Source organism: Phasianus colchicus, chromosome 1, assembly GCF_987193195.1.
Source record: "Phasianus colchicus chromosome 1, bPhaCol1.hap1.1, whole genome shotgun sequence".
NCBI classification, from domain to species: Eukaryota; Metazoa; Chordata; class Aves; order Galliformes; family Phasianidae; genus Phasianus; species Phasianus colchicus.
The window spans coordinates 179,581,775-179,605,189 of record NC_143436.1 but is presented as its reverse complement, the minus strand read 5'-3'; the positions used below and the strand labels follow the sequence as shown (position 1 = coordinate 179,605,189).

Below are 23,415 nucleotides of genomic sequence, written 5' to 3'. Positions count from 1 at the left end.
AGGGTTTATAATTAGCTTCAAAATGTGCTGCTCCTATTTCAGAGCTGAAAAAGAGCTCGTATGCTCAAAAGCTTGTCTAATTTTTCCAACTTAGAGCAGCTGGTCTAATAAAAGATATTATCTCTGTCTACAAACAGAGATACAAACCTCATCCTGACTCCAGGATCCCATTATAGTCAAGAGAGAACAGACATAACAAAAGAGCTATCTATTCCACATTGAGATAGGTGCCTACCACAGGCCTTGAACCTACCTGTTTCCTTCCATTAATTTTTTGGAGATCCTACAGCCACTTGCTCTAACCTGACATTCACTTTTATATATCTAAACTGAATAGATGAATCCTTCTGCAAGCAACCAGAAAATTCAAACCATGATCGCTTTTGTATTTGTTATTATCTGTGATGTATTGTTTCCACTCTCCAGCTTGATGTCAGGAGTACTAAAGGCAGAAATTCTGTTTTATTAACAACTTTATCAAATGCAAAGGGTAACATGGATTATGGTAGAGGATGCAGAGTGAGTTGCATAATTAGAGCAATGAATTATTACAGAGGACAATTCCTGGAAGAAGCTGTATCCATGATGTGCATTTCAGAGACGAGAGTGGAGAATGGCTCTTGCCAACCTACAGAGAACATTATACATTCAGACTTTTGGGATGGCATCTCTTGAACTGGCACAAGCCTGCACCATGGAGCATTATGTTGTCATCATCCCCTTTTGCTAAAAAACACCACTTTTTGAAGTACTGTAGTGCTGGAGCACATGTTAGGTTAAGGTACTAACAACAAATTAAGATGAACTATTAAGACGTTTAGAAGCACTGGAGTTTTAATTCTGTTCCTCTAGAAGATAGGATTCCTGGCCTAAGGGCTCTGAAGTCTCTTTGAAGGCTAGAGAAGTAAGTGTAACAAAACTGAATGAAAGGTAAGTAAAGTACAGTAGTAAGAGCACTGATGAAATGACACAACTAAAAATGTAACTGCATGCACAACTTGAAAAAATTGCCTCTTGGTTATAAACAGAGATTAATTTGGATTCAGAATGAAAATGCATGCACATCAATCATCCCACAATCAAAATGAATGAAAAAAGGTCAGCGCCTTAACAGCACCAGAAGTTTACTCTAATCTCCCTATGCAAGACTTGATTTAAGCTTATGTGCTCAATGATTAGCTGCCATCACTACTACTAATTCAACCACTTCCTCTGCAATTTGTCCTCTTCCATTCGTTGTCTGAAGGTCTTACCTACTGTCACTGCTACCACACATCTTGCAAAATGTAAGAAAATGAAAGTACAGTTAAAGACAAGAATATAACGAATGCAGTGATAATATAAGAATTGTAAAAATGTAATTATCAAGTTAGATTCATATGCTGGCAAACATAACTGAGGTGCCAGGTGAGGAATTCATCCTTTATGTGGGAATTTATCACTAACATAAAGCTACCTTACTAATTAATCCTGGAATAAGGGCAAAGAGAATCATAGAATCATAGAATCATAGAATGCCTTGGGTTGTAAGAGACCCAAGGATCATCAAGTTCCAACCCCCCTGCCATAGGCAGGGTCACCAACCTCCAGATCTGGCACTAGACCAGGCTGCCCAAAGCCAAATCCAACCTGGCCTTGAACACCTCCAGGGATGGGGCATCCACAGCCTCTCTGGGAAGCCTGTTCCAGCACCTCACCACTCTCTCTGTGAAAAACCCCTGACATCCAATCTAAACCTTCCCTCCTTGAGCTAAAACCATTCCCCCTTGTCTTATCACTGTCTATGCTATACGGCATGCACCAGTGAAAGTTAAATGGTTCAACTGCAGTAGGAAATCAAACTGCAGTTCTTTACTATGGGCAATAAACCTTCCTTTTCTTACAGGACTTTTTTCTTTTTCACCTTCTAGCTTAGATATAATTCATACTCCGAGCAGGAAATGCAAATCATATAAAACTGTGCCAAATTACATGAAATAACTACCATTTATTTATTGCACTCTGATGTGTAACAAACACTCCAACATGCAAGAATGACAGATAAGGAGGCCACAGAAGACCATGTGGGTCACCTACTTCGTCCTACCGCTCCCAACAGACTGCTGCTCATGCATTACCTCATCAGTTTATGTACACACTGGTACTTGGTCACACGTCTGAAACACTAAACTGTAGTTTGGGTTTCAAAAGGCAATAGTGACACTAATTCAACCACTACTGTTTTTTCTTAGACTTACTCATCTAAGTACAAACTTCATTAATTATTTCTTCTAGTGGAATGGAAAAAGGGAATAACTTAATATAATTTAAAAATTTAAATGAAAGCATTTTGTGAAAAAAATTGAAGTTGTTCATGGTATCAGCATGAAAAATGTAGTGCTGTTACCGTAATTCTGTTCAGATGGAGGGCATTTATAGTGCCTGTGTCCAAGCAGTAAATAGCTGACATATTAGTGCATCAAGCCAATTTAAATTACTGCAGTGGGTAAGTAACTGGGAGCACTGACATTTCACATAAATTGAGTGGGTTCTCAAGAGTCCTGTAAATATAAAATGCAATGTAGATACAGTTTACATAGTAGCTCACTTTTTTTTTTTCCATTTCACCCCACGACATATCAAATTATTTATACCATCATTAATGCTTTCTTTTTTGCTAAAACAATATTTTTTTTTGAAGATTCATTTACTTCTACTACAACAACATGCACTAAGATTTCTCAGAACTGTTGCAAAAAATGTTCCACGAGGTGATGGCTAATTTGAAAGTACAATAAAATTTTGTCAGAAGTATCAGTTTGGAAAACTTCCTCTTGTTACACCCCAGCAATTCTTAGCCAGATGTTTGGGGGAAAAAAAAAGGTAACGTCCAATTTGGAAAACTCATCAAGACACAAGATTTCTATTGCTGCACTGCAATGATGCTGTCGATCTTCACTCCTGTTCCATTCTGTTCCTGCTTTGTCCTTCAATCAAATGTAAAGAATTTGACTCCCTTATGGCTGCCTACGTCCTTCACAGATTAAATGCATTCTTCCCAGCATCTTACAGTTTTTTTTCTGTTTGACAGTGGTAAGAAACTCCATAGAACACAGCACAAATAGCACCTTTTTGGTGACTGCAAAAGGTTCAGAGAAGTTTGTGGGAGGACCCATGAATGACAGTGATCTCCCTGTGGTTAAGGGAAACTGCATACCCATCTCTACAGAAAAAAGAATGAAGGTTTGGTAGGAGTGGTTGACAGACCAGGTGGTTCTGCTGCCATTCAGCTGGCAGGTCTCCTGTGGAGGTTTAAGATTTATCCCCTTTGCTTATACCAAAGACAATAACATTCTTTACTATGCACTTAAGACTGTATCCTGGCTTTACATCTCACTGACAGCTGATAAAGAGAGCAAAAGCTAGTTTTGTTGTAATTCTTCTGACATGAGATCACAAAACATCGGTTTTAACACTGAATTTGGACATTTTATTGAAAGGAGACAGTTCTACATAGACAATTTCATTAATGAGAGCTCTGTGCTTAAGATCAAGGCCTACAACATTTAGTCTTACTGTGCAGAGAGCATGGTAAACACCAAAAATATGCAAAATCCTGTTGTCTTTTAGAACATGCATCTCCTTTATGAACAGGCAAATTACAGTAAATGTCTGAGCACACTGCTATTGAGTTTACAGAATAGATAGATTTTAAATTATAACCAGTATAAATCCTTAGGAACGAAAGGATTAACTGTACATGCACTGATGTGTTCACTTACTGTGTAGGGTGACCTGGGCTAGTTGTATGTATAGGTCTTCTTTACCTCTGCCTTACAGCAGGCTTTTCTCAAAGAAACTAAAAATGCATTTGTATAACAGGAGAAAAGGGGACAAATGACACTTCTCAATAGAGATTTGGAAAGGGTTTAGTAAATTAATTACTACCTTTGTTCAGTGTAGGTCTGTGCAACTTCTAAAACAAAAGGAAGTTCACAAGGGTCTTTCAGATCCACTTCAGATCCTTTCTATGGTTGTACTCCAGATAACTGTATTTTTGCAATTGGTGGTATTGTCCATCTGTTCCTTATTGTCCCAAACCCTCCTAACACCAGCCATTGAAAGAGAAGAGTGAACAAATACACACAGAAGAAACACACCCACTTTGCAATTTGTTCTACTGAAAGAAGGAACTGAAGTATTGGATGTCTTTTCTAGCATAACATAGCACATCGCTTTCTTTTTCAGCAGAATCGTAATGATTTCAACCAACACCCATTAGCACTTAGTGAATTGAATCATAGAATCATAGAATGGCTTGGGTTGAAAAGGATCACAATGATCATCCAGTTTCAAACTCCTGCTATGTGCAGGGTCGCCAACCACCAGACCAGGCTGCCCAGAGCCACATCCAGCCTGGCCTGGCTTCAGATCTCTCAGAACTGGCGTAAGTGAAAAAAGTGCTACTTGAGGGGAAGAGATTTTTGGCCTAAGTACAGCACTTAACTTCAGACAGTTTAGATTCCTAAAGAACATAAAGATGACTAGTGCTAAATGCAATAGTTATTCATTGCTGAAGTCAGTTCTGTCATGCCAGAATTTCCAGGAGGAACCTTTTCCCTTTATAAGATTCCGAAGTGCAACCTCACATGAAAATTTTAGGCCAGCCTAATGCAGATGACAGCAGTGACGACATTACTTTTTCCACCACTTTGTCACTGTGAGAAGGACATTCTAATTACCAAGTTGGGAACTTTCCTACAGAAGATGCTGCCTACTGTTTTGGGCTTTTTACAGGTCCTGTGCAGACATACTTCATTATTTCACAAAGTGCCAAAGTTTTGACATTATTGCAGTTTCAGTTTCTAGCTGCATTCTTCTTCCTTCTCATGTGTTCCTTTCAGTGGCTGACTTGCTTTCCTTCAGCTGTTGGCCAATGCCATAATCAGTTTTACCTTTAAATTCACCAGGAGTTTCTTTCTAACTTCTAAGATGAGCTCATTGTGTTATTAGCAAATACAGAAGCTCTGAGAAAACCAGTAACAGCCCCTGCTGAGTCTGACTTGTTTACACATCATTAACATCTGTCACATAGCAATTAACAGATGTTTGGGAAGTTTTTGTACAGCAGGGGCTCCAAGGATAGGCAATGGGTAACAGAAGGCTTCCGTATTTTAAGCTAAGTAAGAAAAGTTCACCTGGTTTTTGTAACATGAAAAGACTGCTGGAAAGATCCAGTTTTTGCTAGTTTCTTGGAGTATCAGAATGAAGACCGTTACCTAAAACTAATGTGAAATACTGCCTGTATTCAGAAGGGAAAGGGATAATGGAAAGTGGAGCAGGATCATGAAAAGCCTGAGAATTTCCCTAAAAGGTAAAATATGACTAAAGTGATGAGAAATCAAAGAGCTTAACAATGGATACTACTTGTGACATACTATAGTGGCCAAAACAGTTTTGCTAATTTGCAACCTAGAACAAAATAAGCGTTTTTAATAGAAAGTTTAGTAATTAATTACTGACATGCTGCCCATCAGCATTCCCTACTAGTAGAAGAAAAAGTCTCAAGCATTAACCAGAGCACCCCTTTTCAGTAAGAGGTAAACTTTCAAATTGAACAAGAGAAGTGAAGATAAGTCTCTTCTCTTGACCCTGTCACTTCAAACTTCTCAGACTGTACTGTAAAGCCTGCCAAAAAGAAAAAAATCTAGTTGAAGATCAGTAGACTCTTTAAGAAATGGAATTGTGTCTTTTCTAGAATTGTCTATTTACCCAGCATCACTTCTCCATCCCAATTCACTCATCTGAAGGAGCAAACCACAAAAAGACATTTGTCTTTATCTTGGCTTTAATTATACATTCAGATTTCTAAAGATTTCTGATTCCATTAAGCAGCAGAGGAAACACTGTATTAGGCCTGTTAAAATAGAACAGAAATATTTATTCAGTAAAGATAATGAAGGAGACAAACATAAAAGCACAACTACCCTCTACATCAGAATTCCTATTAACAGCATCTCATTTACTTATAGCAGAGTTCAGTATACTGGGATTTTGTGTCCTCTGCCTCTCGTTACCCTTGCATTGTCTCCTTGCTGTCATACTTCACTATGCTCAGCTGGGCAGATGCATGGAGCTACAAATGGAGACCAAAGCACCTGCAGTGCTGGATGCTGTTCTACATGTAGTGACTGGGAGTGAAGGCTAAGCTATACAAGTGTTTTTTTATCTACTAAGCATTGCTTCGTATCACTTTTCTCTGTAACTGATGCTGCCTTTTGACAAATCAGATGTTTCAGGAACAGCATTAACTTAAGAAGTTCCTGAATTCAATCTTTTTTCCATCCCCTAGGACATAATGATTGCTAGTGGGCTGTGCTCTGAGCCAAGGAATGCAGTTAGCTTTATAAAAAGAAATCAAATTCAAAAACCATGGAACAAAGCTACCTACATGAAACCATGGAACAGATGGCCTCCCCCATCCAGATGAGATAAAAATAAACCTGGATTTCCTTAACCTAACACAGGCAGTGCTGAATAGTAATCTAATTATCTATTACACATCATGGGGTTAAGATTTAAAAGAAAAAACACTTATTTTAAGAAATGAGAAATGCTGGCACAAAAGCAAATGGGTTTAAACAGAGAATGATTAATTTTAGCTTGGATATCAGAAGAGTTTTCAAGCAACAGAGAAAATGCTGTGTCACCATTTTCCAGTGTAAGCTGTAGTGACAACTGATTTTAGATCCAGTATGAAAATATTTATGAAAGGCCTGTATTTTAAGTTTGAAACTGCTAAAATGCAAGCTGACTTTTAGAAGATACATGATGAATGTTGCTACACTTAGACACGGAATACTAAAAAGAAGTGCTAAACCACTAAGTATCACCCCAACAGAGGATACAAAAGCTTATAAAAACCACTACAAGACATTAGTTGTTAATATAGGTAAGAGGTACAAGCATTCATACAGTGACCAAACAGATACCCTGTATCCTCCACACAGCAGAACCGGAGATAAAGAATAGGGACTGTCCTGGAATGAGTATTCACTTTAGCTGCTGTGGAAAAGACTAAATTGAAATGGGAATCAAACTTAAAATAGGCTCATCACAATTCTCAAAATGAATGCATCCTGGTCTAATGGTTGATGGCCCTGCCCACGTCAGAGGCATTGAAAAAACTAGATGATCTTTCAGGGCCTCTTCAACCCAGGCCATTCTGTGATTCTATGAAATGAAAAGTAAACAACAGACAGCTTTCTTTTACTGAGAAGATTAAGTCATTTTATGTTGCCCACTGTAAATACAGTATACTGTCCTAAATAGTTCATAGCAAAGCCCCTTCTTATTCATTCAATAATGGAGTCCAGATTTACCATCAAACACTCTGTAGAAAACATTGCTCTCTTTTGCTAAATAGTCAGACTCTTTTGCTGTTAGACCAAACCTAGAGATGCTGATGAAATTTCTGATAATTAAGGTTTATATTTTTCCTAAGAAAGGGTCAATGTAACAGAAGTGAGCTGTCACATTTCTCATCACCAAAACTGCACAGAGAAGAATCACTCGCTGTGTCAGGGCACAGGTGGCTCTTTGAAACTTCTCAGAGAAAGCAATTCAATACAAAAGGTCCAGTGGAGAAGCAGATGCCCATCCACATGAGACAAAATGACCAATTTTTGTATTTTACTAGTATTAATTTGTAATCAATTAGTATTTTTAGTACCTGGGAAAGCAAGCTGTATCAGACAGAAGACTTCATGTGTCAGCTGCTGAAATAATCTGAACAAAGACAAATGGTAGCTGGCTTGGCCATGGTTTACACAATTCCATGTGGTAAGAACCAAGGCAGAACTTGTTGGGAAAGTGGTAGCAGTTGTAAGGTACTGCTGAACAATTCTTAGGCTGTCAGGTACGCAAGTTTTTCCCAGGTCTGAGGGGAAAAATTTAACAAGGGCTTAGGCAGCCGAAGGACCAGGTGCTGTGCAGCCCCAGGGATGGCAGGGTGAGGGGCTGGGCCCTCTGGTCAGTGCGGCTGCTGAGACACGGCTCTGCAACTTGTCTTCTCTAATGAGAGAAACCTGGGTGTTTTACGCATGGAAACAACCTCTGAGCTTGCTATTTGCTTTTGTTTCACAGCCGATGACAGGTTGCAGACTGCAATCTGTGCTATAACCACTGCAGCTGCCTGAAGGCTGGGCAGCAAAAAGCAAGCATGTAAAGTGGGCAATTTCTCCTCTCAGGAGATGGATGCCAGTGTTCTCAAGGCTGGAGCAGTGCATTTACTCAAAGGTCTCTCTGCAGACCCAGCCATCCACTCGGCAAGCAGCACTGGCTCCTTTCATTTCCCACAGCTTGCTGCATACCTTGTCTGTCACGACTGCCTAGAAGGAAAGCGGTACTTGATGGCTCCACCTGAGATATTTAAAAAAAAAATAATCACAGTGCAATGTTTCTTATGGAAAAAAATTCAACTTATATCAGTATTACTCAAAAAAGAATCAACTGTGTGACTAATACAACAAAAATTCTGTTCTGGCCTAAGTGAAAGCACTGACCCATGAGCACCAGAAGAGTTACAAACAGCTGCAAATATGGGGCTAGAATGCAACTAGATTTTGGCAGGAATATACCAGGCACTTCTGGCACCTGCCAGCATTCATTACATCACCATCATTTCTAAACACTGTAATACAATGCAAGGAATTTTAAAAACAGATTGTACTTCTTAGGTACAAAACTATACCTGTCTGTGCTAGGGACATACACTGCAAGAAATTAAAATACATTTAAGAGTGATGAAAATTCACGGAATCTGATTTTCACACTACATCTGTTAAGATTTAATTGTCAGCTAAGCAGGATGTTTCTGAACTGATTAAGTCCCACTGAATTTATTAAAAGAAATAATACTGAAGTAATCTGTCAAAAAGCATTATAGAAAAATACCAGAAATATTTTCTGTGGTTACATCAGTATTATGTTATAAACGTCGCCCATACCGTGTGTGGTGTTTTATAAAAATAAGAAGTATTAATAGGAAGAAGTATTCAGAGACCATGAAGGATTGCGTGAGCTCTTGAAACTTGCTCACATGTATAAAAAGAAAGGAATGTGATTTCTCTTTTAAGTATTTTAAATAATACAGTAGCATGTCACAAAACTGGAATAGTTAACTGAAGCAGAAAGCGTCGCAAGACTTCTGAAATTCGAAGGCAGCCGATGTTTATACAACAAGCAGGCTCCTGTTATTAATAACCAGATCTTTCCATTACTTGTACTACAAGGATTCTGTATGTACACGACATATTTTCATTCATTTCAGGGAATCTGTTTTCCATTCAGGTGCCATTAAACAACCAATAACTTTCACACTTAAAATAACTAAATCCTTCAAGATGTGTGGGGACCACTTGCCTCTTGCTTACAGCTCTACTGGAGTCTGAGCAGTTTTAGTATTGACACTATTTTTGTGCTGAGTTTTAATAACTGCTTTCATTCATCGAGAAGTTGCAATATACCTTGTCATTAACAGTTGTTCTTCAGAAACCTAAATAGCTAGCAAAGTACTTCCAGATCGTACTGTCTTGCCAAGTCTTTTCCTAATCAGTAAGCATTGCAGTCAATACAAATAGGAACTCTGATTCTGCGTCATCCTCCTACTAGTCAGCACTGTCACAAAAGGAAAAACAAGAAATAACAAAACAAAACCAGGAGCTTCTTGTAACCCTGCTGTTGCATCATGCAGACATAAATGCTAAAAGACAAAGCTTTAAGGACCAGAAATATATTTTCCTGTTTAACCTTCCAAGCAAGGTACCCCAGATACCTCCCCTGTTGTCTTGTGATGCAGTTCAAAGGCACCTGCCTATTGTACAATGACATGGCAAAACCTACTTCTCTGTAAGTGATTTTGCTGCATGGTTCCCTTTCCTCTGACCACTGCTTTCAGTCCTTCTTCTTGCTCTCTGCTCTGACTGTGTTGGCTCCCTTGCTGCTGTTACTTCTGCTCCCATGCCAGCACCTCTTCTCTCTCTTTCCAGCACTATGAACCTAAAACTCTTATTTCCTGAAAGAAAGAGCAAACAAGTAAGTTTCACTAAGCACAACGGAGACACAACTGTTTTCCAGCAATTTCAGTCTTACATCACACCCTTTCCTCAGGTTCACTCACATTCCTGATCACACTGATGCTGTGGGAGCATGGAAGCACGTATCACATCCAACTCTCAAACACAAGACTACCTTGTGCCCACTGTGTTTTCAAGGGAAACTTAACCAAGTCAAACAATTTCTCCTAGCAAACTTAAACCCTAATAACAGTCATTGCCATGTACCGTGTTAGGATTTAATCATGTTAATACCACCTCAGGCATTCAGGTGTTTCCAAGCACAGGAAAATCTGTTCAACTTCTGAAAAGGGCTGCAGATGAAGAGTGGTTCAGGAAGTGAAGAAGTTGGGATATATTAAATCTGGACTAAATATACAAAGAGGGACTTCCAGGATCAAGACCTTTATCAATCAGATGTCAATTATCATGAGACAAACTAACCTGAATTTTTGTTTTCTACTTGAAAGAGAAAGGTATTTCTGGAATCATAGAATGTATGGGTTGAAGGGACCTTAAAGTCCACTCAGATCCAACCACTCCTGCCATGGGCAGAGCTGTCATCCACCAGCTCAGGCCGCCCAAGGCCCCATCCAACCTGGCCTTGAGTGTCTCCAGGGATGGGGCACCCACAGCTCCCTGCGCAGCTGTGCCAGTGCCTCACCACCCTCTGAGTAAAGAATATCTTCCTAACATCCAACCTAAACCTTTCATCTTTCAGTTTAAAGCCATTCCCTCATGTACTGTCCCTATCAGACTGTGTAAAAATGTGGTCTACCTCCTGCCTGTAAGCTCTCTTCATGTACTGGAAGGCAGCAATGAAATCTCCCCACAGTCTTCGGTTCTATAAGCTAACAGTATAATCCTATCCAAAAAAGTTAATGCAAACACAGTCCAGACATAATGTATTGAAAACTCTTAATTTTCTGAAACATTCTTATACCTGTAGTTCTATCCAAAATTTAATACAGAATTTCTTATTTGTTCTACAGTAACAGCATATGAGAAATTATATCTCCATGCAGAAGCTCTAACAAAATATTGGCTGGAAAATCTGGAATGTGAGGCTAAGGACACATAATTGTATAAAACACAAGGTTACATGAAACTGGAAGGGTCTTATAAAAATACTCCTGTATTTCAATACAAATTCAGTGTAAGTCAGCTGAGACTTATCCTCCTTATACTTCATGTCTTAAAAAAACAACTTTCTAATGCAAATTCATATTATTCTTAATAGATATTACTAGACACTGAGAAGTCTTTACATCGTAAGTAAATTGACCACAACCACTTTTTCACTATATTATCAGTGCATCAAGTATTGCAATTTAGACTAGTCTCCAATAGATTATCCAGAAGAGCTTGCTGGTTTTGCAATGTTTTGATGCACATCCTTTAGTAACAGTGGCTTCACATGAGATTACATGGCCTATAACTGGGAATCCCCAAATCCCAAATGCAAAATACTGAAGGCAAAGACACATTCAGGATGTGACAAGTTAACCACACAAAACCACACTGCCATAGGTGTCTTAAACCAGCACAGGCACTGTGTCAGAATATCAGATTTCATTCACTGATGCCTTTGTTGATAAAAAGGTGTCTGCTTCCTGCTGTAAAACCACTAACGGTAAAAAATTAAGCAAATATTTACAAAAGCAGTTTGGTGTGAAACCATTCTTCGTTAAGATCTTTGCTATGTCAATATGCAAAACAAAATAAGCCTGTCACAAAACTCTGCATTTGTTATCAGCCCGTTCTCCTTAAATGGTAAGATCGTAAATATTTTTCTTCATTATCACCCTGACAGTAAATAAATTTGCAGGTTTGATTTTATCAATAGGAATGACAAGATTTCACAATTTTTGGCCTGTATAAAAGAAAATGAGTAACAGAGAAATCTAGGCAGTAGAAAGCAAATGAGCAGAACTTGTGAACCAAGGCCTCTTAAGCAGGGTTCAAGATCAGCCGGGTTAGATTTTATGACAGTTGGTATCTTTGCACTACAGTTCATCTGTTTCCTTACCTGCGAAGTTGTTCTCTAATAAATCATGATTTATTGCATGTTGTGCAACTCCGTCAAAGAACACACCTAAGATTTTTTCTTCAGTAATAAATACCACCCAATTGTGTACAGGAATTCATCATTCAGGAATTCACTTGACAATCTGGACACAGCAAAAACATTTTGGTATTTTCCACCCTCAGCACGCTTGATGCAGCACCGACAATCCAATTATTTATCTGGTTTACAAACCATGATGTCTACTTCCTTTTAAATTGAATCATGCTTAAGAACCAAGAGGAAATTATGCAGCAATTCTCCAGTGAAAATCACCAGGGAGCAAAAAACTCCAGGGCTGTAGGGCAAGGATCACGATTCCCAGCTCAAAGCAAGACTGCTTCTCATTCAGTTTTTTTGTGCAGGCTTTTATTTTTATTTTTTCTCCCATGTAAGAGATTTGCCTGAAAAGGAATAGAGCAACACAATACTGTGATCAAACTCAGCAATATTTCTTGGTGCACAGTTATATTGCTCAGTGTTCTCACTTTCTAAAGGTCTTATGAAGTTTAGCTATCCCTGAGTTACGTGCTTCAGTGCAAGATACCCTGAGGTGCAGGGACAGAACTGAGAAGCTGCTGCTTGCTCAGGAACTCAGGGAGATCTTGTCTCAGGGGCTTCAATCTGGGAAAGCAATGGACCTGCCTCTGTGCCTTTCCATTTCCAGCATCCCCAGGAGCAACTGGAGAACTGCAAACGCAGCAAACTGGAGAAATGCTTTACTTCAGAAAGCCAGCAGGAAGCAATGACTCCTTTTACCCCAAATGAGTTCCTTAGCTGGGTTCAGCACGTGGCTGTGCAATGCTTTGTGCTTTGGCAGTGGGGAGGGAAGCAGCATGAAGTGAAAGCAAAGCAGCCAGGCAGAGCTGGAGGGGCTCCTTCCACGCTTCTCAGGCAACACTGCTGACCTCTGTCTGCTTTCCATCTACGGGAGGCTGCAACGCCAGCTAGCTGAGATGGACGGTTGACAGCTCACATTCCCTCTGGAAACAATAATTAAGCTAAACAGTAATCAGAGAAAGAGTGGAGTTCATTGGCCACATCTTCCACTCCTGCACACATTACCAGACATATAAAATCATTTTAAGCACAGGTCATACAAAATAAGGCTAAATGGTTCTGTTTCACCTAGACAGCACTGCATCACATAGATTTTGGAGGACTTCAGTAAATTAAATACTTTATACTTTCATACTTTCTTCAGTATGATCCTCCTTGCTTCTGCCTTACCTGTGGGAAGTAAGAAGAAAGTCTGGTAATAAAATAAATTTATTGGTGAAATCAGAGTCATTGTGTATGGAACTGAGCTTCCGGACTGGTCCATTCTCAGACCACTCAGGTTCTGCTCGTCTGTTTCCTACTGTCATATCCTTGGCTACACACTGCTAGAACTCAATTCTGTTCAGAAAAGCAGGGAATGAACTAAAATTTGACTATTAATATTGTAAATAAATAAAAAAAAAGCCCTTATGAAAAACATCACTGTTCCATTTCTGTCTATATCCAAACTCGAGTTCTATTTCCAAAACCTTGGCCTAAAGCTGATGTTCTCTTTAGGAACCAACAAAAGCAGCAGACTAAATGTTATAGAGTAGATGCAATTGCTGGCAAAATAAAGGACTGGCAACTGAGATAAGAAGAGAAGCTTATCACCGTGCTGAAAGTCTTCCTTTCATTTCTCAGTTCTTCCCATTTGGAAACGATGGCAGAACCTGAGTTGAAATTGGGTTTTCTATCTTCAGTAAATTAAATGAAAATTCATAGGATTAATTGTAACTGCAAGCAGTTTCAGCCTGGAATCCTCCAGCATCCAGTGTAACTTACACAAAGCAAATAAAAACAGGATTATGGTTCTTCCAAACTCTTACATTTTAGAATCACAGAATGGTTTGAGTTGAAGGGACTTTAATGTCGACACAGATTTAACCTCCTGCCTTGGGCAGGGCTGCCACCCACCAGGTCAGGCTGCCCAGAGCCCCAACCAACTCGATCTTGAACATCTCCAGGGATGGGGCACCCACAGCTCTCTGGGCAGTCTGTACCAGTGAACTTAATTTCTAGATTTAGGACACTTAATCACAGCTGAGAGGACAAAATGCAATTACAGCTTAGATGCAAATATATGAGAAATCGTACCAAAAGAACATTTACACCAGTGGTTAGAAATTGCTTTTGAGCACAGAGCAGACATCTCTCCTTCAATATCAAAGAAAAACTGGCATATTTGCATAATGTTAAAGTTACTACATGAGTTTTGAATAATCTCTGATGAGAAGAAAATGGCTTCCCTTGTAGGCATGTGGGGGACAAGTATCTCCCCATGCTCCAAGATCCCCAGCTTTTCTAAGGCTGGAAGCAGCTGTCCAGCCTTGTGTTATGGTTGATTCACAGAACAACCCCACAGCCTCATGTTCCTCCCCATTATCCTGTCTGAAAATACAGCAGAAGGCTGCAACCACCACCCTTCCAGCACTGCCCACAGGTCAATGTTGTGTACACTTACAGGAGACAGACACATACATACATTCCCCATCCACTTCTTTAGGGGCTTAGTTAAAAAACAACAGCAACAAAAGAAACAAGGGAGAAATAAAAGTGAGAACGGACTCCATTAGTTTGCAAAAGGACAGACAAAAGAAAACAAAGAATAAAAATGTTGGGGGGGGGGAAGCAAGAAAAATAAAGAAAAAAAGACCACAGTTCTGTAAGAAAATGAGAGAGTGCTCTGTGAAGAGGGAAAACCAGCCAGAGTATGCAAAGAGAAGTGTAATAGAAGTCAGAAGCTCGTTTTTCCATAAAATGCAGGAGGAGAAGACAGTAAGCACATAATAGACTTCAGAGAACACAGCTGTTTCTTTCCTATGCGGCATCGCAGCACCTTTGATACCATCTTCATAAGCATCACAGAAAAAAGTAAAAATAGCTCTCAAGCATCTCAGCAATTTATTTTTAGCCTGCAACCTTTAGCGGATACTTTATTGATGCTGACCTCTAACCCAGGATTTAATGTGCACTGTTATTCTTACATTACCCAAATAAATCGATGCTCATTGTTTACTACATTTCAGCAAGAGCATTGAAATCAGTGTTTCAGAATCAGCACTGGGTGCTTCTGGATCACGTGTAAGATACTGTTCGTGATGTACAGAAGTCCTGCTGAGATGCTATCCTTCCCTCCTGCAGCCAGCAGTCTCGGTTGGACCTTGGGAAGTGACAGAACAGCCAGCAGACTGCTTTGAGTAAGGAACCCACCATCTTGGAAGCTGCTTGCTGCAGCAGTCCAACATAGCTAGAATTAAACAACTTTCCAAATCTGTTGTGAAGACTGTATTTGAGATAACACATTTTTTTTTTTATAGGACTGATCATATGTTCTGGGCTACAGTCTGCAAGAAAGACAGCAGAAACAAAACTTGAGAACAGATCTTGGATGGAGCTAAGCCTTCCGTATTACATATCACAACTGATTGGCAAACTCAAGTAATTTGTAAGCAAATATTTATGAGGGTGAATGCTTGAGGGCATCAAAATTTATAAGACTTTTTTTTTTTATTAGTGATTAATAGAAAGCAAGTGGAAAACAGTAAAATCATTAGAGCTTTAAGTTCAGCTTTAAGTTCAAAGTGCATTTGTGTGCAGGGTCACATTTTCAATTTGCATTTCACTGCCAGTAAGTGAAGAAATTTTTAGAATTAGTGTTGGCATGCCCATTTTCCTTACTAAAACCATTGTTCAAAATTAAAAAAGGAATTAATTTTATAATATAAGCCAAAAGTTTCCAGAAGTAATTGCTGCTTTGGTACGAAGTTCACCATTTAGTAGGCATGGTGGTGATGGGTTGATTGTGGAATTAGATGGATTTAGAGGTATTTTCCAACTTTAATGATTCCATGACTCTATGAACCTGATCTACCTTAAATATACTTGGAGAGAGGCTTGAGCTATGTCTGTTTATTTTTTCCCAGGGAATTCTCTGCAAGAAAATGAATAAGCCAGTGACTTTAAAATATTCAAAATACTGTATGGAGCATTAGATTCACATATTAACATTTTTCTATCAATAATCTACAATGCCATTGTTGTAAACCTTAGCATTAACTGAAATGCTGTATGTGCTGGTGCAAAGATTTTTTTGTTCACGTATTCTTCTTGTCATTTTTCTGTTCTATTTCAAGCTGTTTCCCACTCACATTAGCAAAGTAACAGAAATTAACTTGGCTGCCTTGCAAATCAATCTTATCCACATAGCATTTCATTAAAAATCTACACGTATATCACTTTAGCTGGAATAACCAATTAATATGTATGAAGTGCTAAGACTGAAAAACACTTCTTTCTTTAACCTTGCTTTCACAGACTACTGTTTGAAAGCCACATCTTCAACGCTGAAAAATTCAGTACCCACTGTATAGTCTTTCACTATTTCAGGCTGGGAAACTCCAAAGAAAATCCCTTCTTGGTTTTTAACTTACTGACAAAATTTGGAGGGAAAAACACTCTTTCCATTTGCCACTTATTATAAAAATATGCTAATTTGAGAATCTTCATGTCTCTCAAGGTCATACAGTCCTTCTAAGGATTTATATTCAGCCTTGTATAATATTAGAAATTGTATGTCAGCAGGGAAGCCAGGTACCCCTATCAACTATAGATTTTTGCAGACACAAGATAACTCTTTTTTATTACAGGTTCTTGTGTCCTATTCTTGGACCACTTGCAGCTCTGTAAACTCTGTTCTGCTCCAGGTTTCCCGTGGGCTCGAATAACAGCCTCTCCAACCTCCTTCTTTCTCTTCCACAGAGCTCTGAATTCTCTTCTGTATTTCCTTCTCGGTATCCTCAAGTGATGCTGATCTCCCTGCTAGATGGGCAGAGAGCACTGCAAGCTTTGAATAGCTTTTGCAATACAATATGCTCCACAGGTCAGTTAGAATGTGCAGACCAGCTAGCAAACAACAATTAGAGCTTGGTTTTTCCCCTCTTTCCCTCTGGTGTACTAATGGGCACTGGTCTTCTGAGTGACCCCGATACTTAGGGAACTTAACATTTCTGAACCTCTCTTAAGTAAAATATTCTTGGGGAAGTAATAAAAGCCAATTTTTTTGTGAAAACATATGTTGTTTAAAAATACATGCTAACATGGAAAGAAGCTTAAGGAACAGGGCAGATTAATGAGATCAGAAAACCACGAGGACAATAACATATGCACTTTAAATTTGTGTGCTGCTCCAAGCTCCTCCTCAGAAAACACACTTTTAAAAAGTTTTTTTTTTTTTTAATTTGCAAACAATTTTGATTTGTTCTTATCCAAATCTTCTATAAACCAGAAGAGATTTGAAATCAGAAATCTAGAGCTGAGCTCCATGCTTCATTACACATATTCACATCACTCCCATCACTGGAAGAAAAAAGGTCACAGAGTACTTTCTGGTAAAGCAGGCAGACAGATAACAGGGACAAGAATAGAATGAGCACAGTCACATTACAGTCTTACTAAGTAAGTCATTGAGGAACTGCATAGTTATCAGACATGCAAATTATGCAGAGACGTAATGCCATCCTTCAGTCACCAGATTTTGAAATGATCAGCATGTGACTAGCATACAGGGTGGTGCCTATGAGAATCCACATGCCCAAGGTTTATAAACTGGCTTCTGATGACTGATGTCAGATAAGGGATCCTGTCCCAGTGATTTGTACATTACATTTTTAAGGGGACTTCCAAGTTCCTTTTCCCTCACAAATACAGTGATGAGAAAACAACTTACGTTCCACTTGATCAAACATTACTGAAAACAAGAAATCTCGTGGTGTCATGTAATATTCTCCTTCATACTCCAGTGATGCAAAATGCATAAAGCGATTCTTCCGAAGTGACAGCCTTTCAGCCATTTCTGCATTTGCAACATCTTCCTTCTGAAACAGAAAAAAATCCATGCAGAAAGACAGCTGCATTTGTAGATCAACTCTGTAATTAGAAAGAACCCTATACCTCATCTTGATTAACCTCAGTGTTGTGTGGGTATCCACAAGAAGAGGTTAAAGCTTTTACAGCACAGTTCTAATGTACGACATTTTTATATGACATTCACAGTATTTCTGGCCTTGCTGAGAGCATAGCCTTGCTGAGAGCATGCTTTAACAACACAGCTGAGCCAAATTAATGGCTTGCTGTCACCAAAGGCTGCCCTTGCTTCCCACTCCCCTTCTCCCAGCCATATGGTCCTGCACCTCCATGTTGGCCAGCCCTGCTACTTGCTGGAGCCAAATTCAGCTCACTAACTCAGCAAAAAACTAAACCAACCAGCCTGTGAATGGTATTTTGCCAGGTTAATGACCAGCTTACCAAAGGTTTAAATGTGTACCACATCAGGTACTCAGAACTCAGTTCAGGATTCAGTCCTGAAGTTGAGTATTAAGCTGTGGAACAGCTCCTAAGATGGGGGAACGAAGGCGTTATGGTGCATGAGAATGGAATATGCATGTGCATATGCAGAATGGGCATATCTTGTTGAGAAATTAGAAGAAAGGGAAAAGCAATGAAAGCATTAACCATAAAGTCGGAGATGGTGTCACCAAACCCAAAGATTCAATTAGCAAAGCAAAGAAAAAAACTTTCAACTCCTCCTCAAAAAAAACCCCCAAAAAACAGCAACAAACTATTGAGAAACTCACAATGGAAATCATACAAGCTGGCAATACTTCTGAAGAGTAGTAATAGCACTCATGGGCAGAAAGAGAGGATGGAGACATAGTGAAACAGAGACATCTATATGTTAGGACTGCAAATAACAAGATTCAGGATGGTATGGGAGAAACAACTGAACCCTTAGATGTGAAGCAATCCTAGAGCATAAGTGTGGACCTCAAGCTGTGGCCAGTGCCCATTCCACTGGAGGATGTGTGAAGAAATGGTTCTGTGGACAATGAGCCTCCAGAGAAGAGAATGGGGCATTTCAACTCTGCATCATCAGGCTTCCTTTTCCTTTACCCACTGTGCTCCCCAACTGCACCATGTGATCTGAGGATCTCAAGGCAATGGGTGCTAGTGGTAAAACTACAGCCAGACCCTAGATGCAATTATTATCACATTCATACTTAGTTACAGTTCTAAACATAATGCTGCAACCTGCCATTCAACCCTACCCCTTTCACCTTCGCATTAGCATCAAGCACATTGTTCTAATGCTTCACAGAACAACACAATCACCTCTTGCAGTCAGTTTTAGTGTGGTAGCTCTCCTACAGCCCAGACTTTTCACAAAGATGGGGAAAGAACAATTAGAAAAAAAAAAGTAAAACAAAACAAAAGTTCACAAAATCCAGTCAAAATCTGATATGCAAAGTGAACGAGGAACGCTTCTACCTATCTTAAGCCAAAGTTTTGTTTGCTTTCAATATGAATATTTTGTATTGATATCACTGCTTTATATGTTACCTCATGATGCTCTACAACACATGTTGCATTGTTGCTACTCTGTGATTCAGATCTGCACATCCAGGAAAAATGTTTAAAAAGTGTATCTAATGTACTGACTACTTTTGCTTTCTTCTTTTTAAAACTTTGGGAGACAAATGATTCCATAATCACTTTGTTAACAAGATCCAACACATGCTGCAGATATCAAATTAATAGTTTATCAAATTAATAGTTGTAGGCTAGTAATATGCAGCATTCTTAAAAAATCATCATCTTTTCAAAATAAAATCAGCAATTTTTGCCCTGCGGGAAATTTAAAAATGGAAAATTGCTTAACCGCTGTCCTTTACCTGAAACGACAGAATGAGGAACAATTTTTCTGCACAAACACAAAATGAAAAAATTTAGATGATGTAAATGGCAAACCCTACAATACCTTCAAACCATCTGGACTCTTAAGTACCTGAAGTCTTGCAATATTTGTCTGAATCCTGTCTAAAGCTGAACTTCATAATTGATGTCAAAGCACTGAATTTCAGCAACTGAAAATTTTATCCAAAATAGGTTGGTACAAGCTTACATATTAACAAACGAGCAGTGCTTTGTATCCAGAAAAATATCTATTGCATCAGAATGGTAACGCAAATTCACCAAGCTCCATTCAAGAAATTAGCATCCCTGACCTGCAAGCCAGCCTTGGGAACAAGGGCTATTTCCTATTAAAGTCATCTTCAAATACTAGCATAACTGGCATAAGCAAACCTTACAGGATGAAATACATCAGCTCTATCAACTCCTACTATTTTTTAAAAACCTTTTGCAATACTTTTGAAGTCCTGTCTCTGTATGAAGATGTCAGCACTTGTTAAAAACATCCTAACCACTCTGGGATTAGTATCAAGATCTGAGCTAGAGCTAAAGGAGAGTTAAACTGCTCACATGCTATTGCTCCCTACAGAACCACAGGATGGCTGAGGCTGACAGGGACCTCTGGGTCCGTTGGCTCCAGAAGTTACCCCCAGAGCAGGGTGCCCAAGGCCACGTTCAGGCAGCTTTTGGAGATCCCCACGGAGGAGACTGCACAGCCTCTGGGCAGCTGTGCCAGTGCTCCATCACCTGCACATCACAAAAGTGCTTCTGGTATTCAGAGGGAACCTCTGGTGTACCAGTTTGTGCCCACTGCCTCCTGTCTTGGCACTGGTTACGACTCAGCAGAGCCTGGCTCCATCCTCTTTGCACTCTGCCTTCAGGAATTTATAGACATATACTCGGTTAATGCAGGCTGCCTTTATGAGAAAAGAAGACAGGAGTTCTGGAGTGCAATTACAATCATTGTCTATATAGAAAATTCAGAAGATGAAGGGAGAGACAGAGTGCCACAAAAAAAAGTTGACCTCCCTTCTCTCTAACCATGCTAGCATAATTTTATTGCATGAGAAGGAAAACCTGGGCAAACAATGTGAACATGGAAGCTTAGAGGAAAAGACTGGTCAGAAGAGTGTTACAGATCTCTGATTGTGTGTAAGGAATATGTGGAAGTTGATGTCCAGAGTGAAGGCAGCAGCATCAGTAGCCATATACACAAACAGAATGTCATGATGACGTAAGGCTTTGTAATTACTATCTTTCTCACAATATTAATACTATTCAAATTGGTTTAATACCAGTTAAGAACTTCAGCTTGCTATAGTTGGCATCAGAAATATGAAGTTTACAATACTGTAATGACATCAAGAAAGTGATGACTTCTCAGGTGTAAGCCATATAACTTATAGTTTGACTAATACATTCACTATAATTTTAATTAAATTGAATGCAGCTGGATGTTTGCCCTTTAAACTGCCTCCCATCCAGTACTGAATAAGTGGACTTAACTAATCAAACATCAGTACAGGCAGATAAATTCACTGCAGTAGATGCAGTCGTGAAACAAAGAGCAGAATGATGTTAAACTCCCCTTAGTTCTAAAAAGGAAAAGTAAATGTTACCTTCTGGCAATCTGCTAAGGTTTTTTAAAATTACTTTATTTTTATAATGAAAGATGGATTATGTGAAACATGAGGAAGCTGACAAAACAAACGCCTTTACAATCTGCAGTTATGGTTTCTGTTAGATTAAAAAGCAAACATCACTGTTACTTTCATTTTAGAATTATTTTAGGATCAAAATCACGTTTGCTTTTTTTTTTTTTCTTTTTAAATGTAATCAGACATTTTGTACAACAAAATTTCATTTCAAGAATAGAGACATATAAATACTACTGCATTAAATCCAGCAATTTCAATGAAACCAACCACATGTAAATGCCAATGCACATCAGTATGTGTATTTATTATTTCTGCTACAATTCCACTGTGATGAAACAGCATGACTTCAGTTTCTTCTCCATTGTTAACACTTAGTGCTTGTGTGGGTACAGAGGACTTCTCATAGTGGATCTCTGCTTAACAAAATGACTTCTTTGATCTCTTCCAAAAGCATCTAGCTGATTAAGGGACCTAGCAAACACTCCAGTACTGTCAAGTCCACGCCCTGTGCTCAGCTACATGGGTTGCAAATGGCTGACACATACGAGGAATCACCTTGGGTTTCAGGACAGTGCAGATGGTTGTGAGGGCTGCAATGGATTCGACTTGCCACCACACATAGCTGCTGCTTCTCTTCCAAGCTAGCTTATTTCATTTCAGGACATAAAACTACTAGAGAGACTCCAAAAGAGGGCAACAAAGATGTGAAGGGTCAGGACAGAAAGGTATGTAAGGAGCAGCTGAGGCCCATGATGTGCTCAGCCCAGAGTGGAGGAGCTGAGGGGAGGCCTGATGGCGGCTGCAGCTCCTCACAGGGAGCGGAGGGCAGCACTGAGCTCTGCTCTGTGTGACAGCGACAGGGCCCGAGGGAACGGCATGGAGCTGCGGCAGGGGAGGGCAGCTGGGGGTGAGGGAAAGGGTCTGCACCACAGGGCGCTGGGCATGGAACAGCCTGCACAGGGCTGTTTGGACAGGGAGCATTTGGACGGCCTCTCAGACACAGGGTTTGATTTGGGTGGCGCTGTGTGGAGCCGGGGTTGGATTTAATGACTCCTGTGGGTCCCTCCCAACTCGGGATGTTCTATGATGCTGTGAACCCACACAGCAAGATGGAACAGTGCAGCTAGCCCATGCCTGGCGTGGCAGCTGAGGCAGAAGTACTTCCAACTGCAGGCCATGGAGCGCAGTGCAGAGGTACAAAACTCCCATAACCTAAATGAACTGTATGAGCATAACTGCCTGTTTACTATGACTACTCTCCAAACCAAAAAAGTAATTTCAGAAGGTGTTCAGGGACTTAATTACGAAACTCTGCTTTAACTACACAGCTTCTTTCCACCACACGGTGTTAGCTGTTTCTGGACTACCAGCCATCAAGTAATTCCTTAAGCTGTGGCTTCAGACAGCCCCTAGTCCTGGGCGAAAGCAAAGTGTCAGAAAGCAGGCAGCTCAGGTTTTGCAAAGCAGGTGCAAGACACGTTGTGTGGCTAAATGCAAAATATAGTCAAGTTTGAAATAGCATCTTACATACTCTTGTAAAGCTGGAAATACCCCTCCATCAATGTTTTTCTCTTCACCACTACGTGTCTCTTCCATATTTGCAAACAAAGATGCCCAATGTGCAAGATGCAAAAGATGAAAATACGTGGGAAGAAGTAGAAAGTTTTGAGTTTTTTTAATAAAAAGATTAGAAGCATCCCTCTCTTCTCACAAGGGGATAAATGGCTGTGTTACTATTCTAATCAATATTCCAAATATCTGATCAAAGACTGAATTTAAATTACGTTTTGAAGAAAAGGCTGATTCAATC

At 39.6% G+C, this 23,415-nt stretch overlaps 1 protein-coding gene across 1 annotated transcript in view; it reads right to left on the bottom strand.

Moving 5' to 3' along the window:
• The window catches only part of MICU2 (mitochondrial calcium uptake 2), a 133,825-nt gene that overhangs the window by 45,252 nt on the left and 65,158 nt on the right, over nt 1-23,415 (bottom strand). The window contains exon 2 of the mRNA XM_031615730.2: nt 17,927-18,074. Within this exon, the coding sequence (XP_031471590.2) occupies nt 17,927-18,074 (148 nt within the window). The remainder of the gene's footprint in view (nt 1-17,926; nt 18,075-23,415) is intronic.